General features: G+C 38.1%; 1 protein-coding gene across 2 annotated transcripts in view; it reads left to right on the forward strand.

The window, feature by feature from the left end:
* The window catches only part of CSE1L (CSE1 chromosome segregation 1-like (yeast)), a 35148-nt gene that overhangs the window by 12952 nt on the left and 14122 nt on the right, over positions 1–8074 (forward strand). For both annotated transcript variants that reach the window (XM_004687461.2, XM_012728319.1), the window contains exons 4-10: positions 865–966; positions 1041–1186; positions 1511–1601; positions 3422–3529; positions 4942–5034; positions 7235–7402; positions 7505–7634. In XM_004687461.2, coding sequence (XP_004687518.1) covers positions 865–966; positions 1041–1186; positions 1511–1601; positions 3422–3529; positions 4942–5034; positions 7235–7402; positions 7505–7634 — 838 coding nt within the window. The remainder of the gene's footprint in view (positions 1–864; positions 967–1040; positions 1187–1510; positions 1602–3421; positions 3530–4941; positions 5035–7234; positions 7403–7504; positions 7635–8074) is intronic.

An 8074-nucleotide genomic window follows, 5' to 3' on the forward strand; every position in this document is an offset into this window, starting at 1 on the left:
TCCCTGGTGGCGCAGCGGGTTAAAGCACAGCATTAAGAAGCTAAAGCCACTTCAGCATGAGTTTGATCCCTGCCTGCCCCGGAGGTGACCCACATGGCGGGCCAGACCTCTCCTGACCGCCTGCTGCTCCCCTCAGCAGTGTACTTCATCAGTCTGCCTGTTCTGCTCCCCACTTGTGTCTGGTGAATCCTCTCACCACCCCTGTACCTCTGGGCTGTACCCCAGTTCTGTATGCATAAATAAATCTTTTAAAAAAAAATAGTATACGTATTTAAGTTTGTAGAGTCAAGTGTTACCACATGTGAAGAAACTTAGTAACTCTTAGAATATTTAAAAGTCCAACCCTCTACTTGCAGACATGCTAGCCCTTAATCTATCTTGAATGGTAAAATTAATGAGACTTCTAGAACCTCTTTGGTGATGTAGTCCTGGATACATTATAACCTTTAATGATCAAGAAGTTTTCATAGAAAATACCTTTGATTAAAGGTGAAAGACATATTGAAGTTTTTGAAGGTATATGAGAGCTATGTAGCATATATAGCTATAAAGATTTAAACCACATGTCCTGAATAGCTCACATATAGAACTAAAGTTTTTTGGGGGGGATCAGGGAGTTAAATAAGCTCATTAATTTGCGTATAAAATACTTTCATTTGGGAGGGAATGTACCTTTCTCTGGGGTCAGAATTCATGCTTTTATCCACATATAGTAGATCCTATAATCCACTCTTGCATAGAAATGGCTCTACCTTTCTGTTTTTCTTTGAAAGCCAGTAAAAAGGAGTGGTTCTATCTTAGCTATAAATGGTACCATCATGGATATGAATTTTACATTAGTGCTTTTTGATGTTTTACTTTTAGGTTGAAGATGAACCAAACAAAATTTGTGAAGCTGATCGAGTTGCCATTAAGGCCAACATTGTGCACTTGATGCTTAGCAGCCCAGAGCAAATTCAGAAACAGGTGAAGTAAGGCCCAGCTTTTTAGAGAGGCTTGTTACAGAGCTTTCATCTAATGAATTCTTTCCCTTCTCCCAGTTAAGTGATGCCATTAGCATTATTGGCAGAGAAGATTTCCCCCAGAAGTGGCCTGATTTATTGACAGAAATGGTAAATCGCTTTCAGAGTGGAGATTTCCATGTTATTAACGGAGTCCTTCGTACAGCACATTCGTTATTTAAAAGGTATTAATGTACAGAGTCATATATTTTTAATGTGTTTTGCTTGTGTAAGTGGTTAGATTGTTGTGGTTATTAACCACTCTTGCTTTGTATTGGATCTTTTGATCTCTCAATTCATTAGCACATTTGTTTTTTCTTAAGGTATTTGATTTACCGGTGAAATACCTTGTCTCATAGAAAGTGCTTGATTCCTCTAAAGAGAAATGTAAGAGTTTTTTTGAGTTTCAGAAAGCTGAGTGGTCAAAGTGTCTTTTCTCTAGTTACCAGACTTAAAGCCTGTTTTAAAAAAAAACTTGTAAATGTACCTATTTTACTTTAATTTTCTAGATACCGCCATGAGTTTAAGTCAAACGAGTTATGGACTGAAATTAAACTTGTTTTGGATGCCTTTGCTTTACCATTGACTAATCTGTTTAAGGTATGGAGTGATATTTCAGTGTATTGATTTAAAGATATAATACCATTTTTTATTTTTAGATTTATTCCTTTCATTTTGTAGGTATATTTAAAGCAAATCCCAAGCATCCTATTATTTCACTTAAGTTACTTCTCTAAAGGGATATGTCCATAGTTTTATTTTACTACTAATGAGTTTTATTTATTTTACATTTTTGTATATCACTTTATTATTAGCACAGGCTACTGTCCTATGTAATGTTCTTTACTATGAGAATTCTTTTAGGTTGAAATGAGATGTATTGTCCAGGTAAGGAAAGAGAGTATAGTACATAAGCTAATAAAAAAAAGAATGAGGCCTCTAAACTAGTTTTGCTAACTAGAAAATCCATTTGTTCTTTTTTTTTTTCCCAGAAAAAACTGGTGTGATGGTGGGTCACAACTTTCTAGAGTGTACAGTGATGGACAGATTGGTTAGGTTAACTTAGTAATGGTACACTTTCCTTAAGAAATAAAATTAGGGCCCTCCCTGGTGGCACAGCAGGTTAAAGCACAGCACTTAAGAATATAAAGCCACTTCCGCATGAGTTCGAATCCTGCCTACCCCAGAGGTGACCACATGGTGTGGCAGACCTTTCCTGACCCGCCTGCTGTTCCACTTAGCAGTGTATTTCGTCGATCTGCCTGTTCTGTTCCCCATTCTGTCTCTGGTGAATACTCTCACCGCCCCTGAGCCTCTGGCCTGTACCCCAGTTCTGTATGCACAAATAAATTTTTAAGAAAAAAATGAAATAAAATTAGGGGCTCTCCCTGGTGGCACAACAGGTTAAAGCACCACATTATGAAGCTCTCTGAAGCCACTGAAGCATGAGTTAGATCCCCAGCCAGGGAACTGACCCACATGGCATGGCAAACCTCTTATCTCCCTGCTGCTACCTTCAGCAGTGTACTTTATCACTCTGTCTGTTTGGCTTCCCACTCTGTCTCTGGTGAATCACCCACCACACCGCTGGCCAGTACCCCAGTTCTGTAAACATAAATAACTTTTTTTTTTAATTTTTAATTTAAAAAAATGTCCTTTTTCCCCTTATTAAATTGGCAGAGATTTCTATTTTAATAATGTTAAGAGGCTTAGAGTATAATAAAATGAACACTTTGGTGTCCTATGCATTGTGATGTAAATGGTAGTTTTCTAATGTTTAGCATTTTATAAGGAAAACTTAATGTATTTGAGTAATAGATTGTATTTCCTAACTTTGGGACATAGGAAGTAAAATACGTTGAGTATGTGGCTTCTCATCTGATCCTCAAATTCTCAATGTGAGATGGGCATTGTCCATTAAGTGGGAGACTGGGGTTCAGTAAACAGCTTACTTGCTCCAAATAATACTCATTTTGAGTATGACTGTCTAGATTGTAATCAGGTCCTCTGGTTTCTAGTCTATTCAGAGAGCATACTGTGCTGCTTCAATCACACATACCTATATAGACTTCAGAAACTAGAGGTGCGACAGTCTCCAAGATAAGTCTGTTAGAACAGGGATCAGAAACAGCCCACATGCAGAGTACTGGGAACTATTTAACAAAAGTATGTAAAGACAGTTTAGTTTAAATATACTTATGTGTGTAGAGGAGAGAAGGATCTAGTTCACAATACTAACATTGTTTAATAGTGCTGTTACGGCCAAGTTGAAAATACATATTTTAACATAGTTTCAAAAATATCTATATGTTACTATTTAAAGGCCAGGTTTGGGGAAAGAAGTAGGTAGTTTCAGCCTACAGATTAGTGTGCTGGATTTAAAATACACTAAAACCATGTTCCCAAATTCCTTATCCAAGGCCACTATCGAACTCTGCAGTACCCATGCAAATGATGCCTCTGCCCTGAGGATTCTTTTTTCTTCCCTGATCTTGATCTCAAAACTGTTCTACAGTTTAAACTTTCAGGTAAGTTTTCGTTTTTGTTCTTTTATTCGTTGATACCCAGTATACAGTTTTTCCACTTGATAAACTTCTTTGTCAGCATTGATTTGTCTGAAAGAAAAACCTTTTTCTCCCCTCTTTTATCCACAAACAGTGATCTGCTTTATAATAGTTTCTGGAGGTACTAAGTGGATATTTCTTGTGGGAAAGTAGCTTTCTCTTGTAGTCCAGGAAGTTAGGGAAACACCTTGTCCTAGATCACTGTTTTGAGAAGTTATATTCTCAGGTCTTCCTCTTTTGTTTAATTGGATATTGCAGGCTGAGGGGGATGAAGGCTGTATTTTGATTAGTGGGGTCTCTGAGTAGACTGTACTTCAAAGTTAGGAGTGGGTTTTTTCTTTTTTTTTTTTCTTTTTGGAAGCATATGAAAGCTTAAGAATCAAACTCAGAAGGATGTTAAGTAGTAACATTTCAGAAGAAAAAGCCAAAGTTTTATAGCAGAATACTTGATCACCCTATTGCGATAGTGGCCCTCAACCATTTTTTCTCTTCTTAAATCTACAATTTAGTCAGTGCTCCAGGACCAAGAAGGGAAAGGGGGCTTACTGGTACAGATTACTATTTACAGATCATTGAGCTGCAAGAGGAAGGATCTGACCTTTTCATTGTTCATAGCCAGAGCCAAGTACCTGGACTTAATCCTCACAGTATGACTACACTCATAGCCACAGGGAGAGCATTCCCCAAAAGGAATAGGTGGAATAGGAGATGAACAACCTAAAATGACATCCCTGCATCAGTGTTCAGCAGGACAGCAATTTGAGACATTCTTACGAAAAGGATACTACTGTACTACTACTACTACTACCTTCTTTTGAATTCTTCTTAGAAGTCAGGTAAAATGAGGCTTTTAATAATTTGTTAGGTTCTGTCAGGGATTTCCAAGGAAGGAGGCATAATCTTTACCCTTGCAGGCTTCTCCCTCATTATGAAGGCAGTGCTATGCCACAGGAAATGTGTAACTGTTGAAGACTATAGCTGAGTGTTAGTGGGTGGTTCACCTTGTAATAAATGGCTTGGTTAGAAAGGGAGAGGATTGTGTTAGTGTGCAGAGTTTTGTGAAGAAAGGCTTGATGCAATCTTCCTAGGACTTTGAATTAATAAGTGGATTTAGATTGGGACAGGAATTAGAATTACATTGTGTTGAAAGCATATAAACAAAGACAGGAATAAGCATGGTTTTTGTTTTTGTTTTTCAGCTGCCTTACCTAGATAGAGCAGAGCATGCTTGTCAAATATAGGGAATGGTTGTCTCAGACTAAGATGTGTGGACTTGAGTCTGTAGGCCTGTGGGAAGTGTTTGATGTGGGGGGGAAACATTAAAATAGCATACATACTTACTTTTATCTAGTCTCAAATGAGTGTTTACTCCTTAGGATCTCCCTGAGTTTTTTGAGGACAATATGGAGACATGGATGAACAATTTCCATACCCTCTTGACGTTAGATAATAAGCTTCTACAAACTGATGTAAGTACTGTTTGTTTCCCAAGGAATCTTTTCTTTTGTTTTTTTTTTTAAGAATTATTTGAGTGCCCTCTGAAAACTTTGGAGGTTAGTTAATTAAACTTAAAAATGAAATTGCAGAATAAAACATTCTGCTTCCTTAGAAATCATTTTATTGTTAATAAAGTGTGCAAGTAATACTTCATCGTGAACTGTTTCATATCTGTTTAGTTTTGGTATATAGACTTAACTCCTTTATTGTGGGCCTGGCTTTGTCATATAATACAGAAAGAAGTCAATTTCATTAGATAATTGAAAGTAAGACCTCAAAGAGTATTCAGATTATGGACATTTTATTAAATGATCTAGCATTGGTTTGTGAGAGACCTCACTATAAGAATGTATTTGGGGACCAGAACTTGCTGTAGTAATGACCGCTCTTCCTGTCATGAGGAAGATAGTACATGGAAGTCGGCAGCTTGTAAGTTTCTTACGGTCAGGGTAGTGTCATGTGCCCTTTCAACATTCAGCACTTGTTGTGTATGACTCATTTGCTTATTTATCAGTGGTTCTGTGGTCTACATTTTTACCAGGGGAGACAGTCATTAAAAATAAAATACTGATAATACTTTTCCATGAGATAAAATCGGTAGTTCAAATCAGGTGCAGGAAGAGATTTAATGTGGGATGTAACCGATTTATCTGGGAGATTTATTTAGTAAAAAATAACAAAAGTAGATATGGCTCCTGAAACTAATTCTTTAAACTTGGGGGAAAACACTCCTCCAGTAAAGTTTTCTTAAGTCTAACAAATTTTTCACTTAGGATATTTACAGGAAACTATTTGCCCATATAACTAGGTACTTCCTTGTGTCATCTTGCTGTTCAACACACCTTATGTTTATGCCTTGAGCCAGCTGTTAGAGAATTCTATAGCACATACTAGACCTCAGAAAAAATTTATGAATTGTGGCCCTCCCTGGTGGCGCAGCAGGTTAAAGCACTGCACTGAGAAACTAAAGCTACTTCCACATGAGTTCGATCCCCGCTTGCCCCGGAGGTGACCACATGGCGCGGCAGACCTCTCCTGACCCGCCCGCTGCTCCCCTCAGCAGTGTAGTTCATCGATCTGCCTGTTCTGCTTCCACTCTGTCTCTGGTGAATCCTCTCACCCTCCGCATCTCTGGCCTGTACCCCAGTTCTGTATGAATAAATAAATAAATCTTTAAAAAAAAAAATTTAGGAATTGCTCTGGTAGTCTATAAATTATATAGTTTGGGATTGGCAAACTTTTTTTTTTTTTTTAAGATTTATTTATTTATGCATACAGAGCTGGGGTACAGGCCAGAGGCTCGGGGCGGTGAGAGGCTTCACCAGAGACAGAGTGGGGAGCAGAACAGGCAGATCGACGAAGTACACTGCTGAGGGGAGCAGCGGGCGGGTCAGGAGAGGTCTGCCACGCCATGTGGTCACCTCCCAGGCAGGCGGGAATCAAACTCATGCGGAAGTGGCTTTAGCTTCTCAGTGCAGTGCTTTAACCCGCTGCGCCACCAGGGAGGGCCGGCAAACTTTTTTTATAAAGGTGTCCACATAGTTCAGTCTTTCTAACTTCAGTTATAAGGTCTTTAGCCCAAATGTTCAACTACATAGTTGTAGTTGAAAGCACCCGTAGATACTACTGTAAAGTATTTAAGATACAAAAAGAATTATCACTGTGTTTTAATAACTTTACTTACAAAAATAGGCCATAAGCTGTACTTTGCTGACCACTGATATAGATTAATGTTTATTGGCAATGTATTATTTTATGAATCCCATAACATTACCTTATTGGGAAAAGAAGAATAGATCTTAATGTACTTGAAATGAGAACCTTTTAAAACACAAGACAGGATAGCTAACCATATTATTGTAAAGGAAAGCATGGTACGATTTGTATCCTTAAGGTTTCTGTAGAATATATTTTCAGATTCATATGTCAATTTTTGTAATTCAGTATTCAAAACAAAAAGCTTCATGAAAAAACTTTTGAGAGCTGCTTTCAGTGATCAGTAAATAACCTCATCTTTACTTGAAAGACTAAGTGAATAGATCGGTGGTATAAATAAAATTTATAACTCCTGGCCTTGAATTTGAATTTTAGAGGTGAGGGATTTCAGTTACTCTATATTTATGGTAGCATTGAAATTGTATGTTTTGAGTTTTCTATTCTCTCTTATGTGAGGATGAAGAGGAAGCAGGCTTATTGGAACTCTTGAAGTCCCAGATTTGTGATAATGCTGCACTCTATGCACAGAAGTATGATGAAGAATTTCAGCGGTACCTGCCTCGTTTTGTCACAGCCATCTGGAATTTGCTAGTTACCACAGGTCAAGAGGTTAAATACGACTTGGTAAGATTGTGCTGGAGACAAACTAGACATTCTCTCCCTGTCTCCTCCAAGAAATAATTGATTCAGTTTTGCTTTTAAAAATACTTTTGTTTTTTATTCTAGTTGGTAAGTAATGCAATTCAATTTCTGGCTTCGGTTTGTGAGAGACCTCACTATAAGAATCTCTTTGAGGACCAGAATACGCTGACAAGTATCTGTGAAAAGGTTATTGTGCCTAACATGGAATTTAGAGGTAATTATGGAAGAATGTAAAAGTTAATTCAAGAGATTAAAAGTTTAGTTCTGGGAGTACATTAATAGTTTTTTTGTTAAGATTTATTATCTTTATGCATGGAAGAGCTGTAGTGTAGCCCAGAGGTGCTGTTTGGGTTGATGGGGTGGGGTGAGGATTTCCCAGAGTCGGATGGGGAGCAGAATAGGCGGATCTACTGAAATATACTACTGAGGACAGCAGTGGGCAAGACAGGAGAGATCTGTGTGCCCTGGGGGGGTTACTCCCTGGCCAGGGATCGAACTCTTGATGCAGTGGCTATGGATAGATTCATAGTACTGTGTCTTTAGCTCTTGCGCCACCAGGGAGACCCCGACTGATACCTTTTGAGTATAAAGATGAAGCCTCTGTAGTCCGTATACAAAATGTCTTCCCCCTCATATTTGGGAAGTGCATGTAAA

The sequence above is a fragment of the Condylura cristata genome, unplaced genomic scaffold (genome assembly GCF_000260355.1).
Source record: "Condylura cristata isolate star-nosed mole 26May11 unplaced genomic scaffold, ConCri1.0 scaffold00022, whole genome shotgun sequence".
NCBI classification, from domain to species: Eukaryota; Metazoa; Chordata; class Mammalia; order Eulipotyphla; family Talpidae; genus Condylura; species Condylura cristata.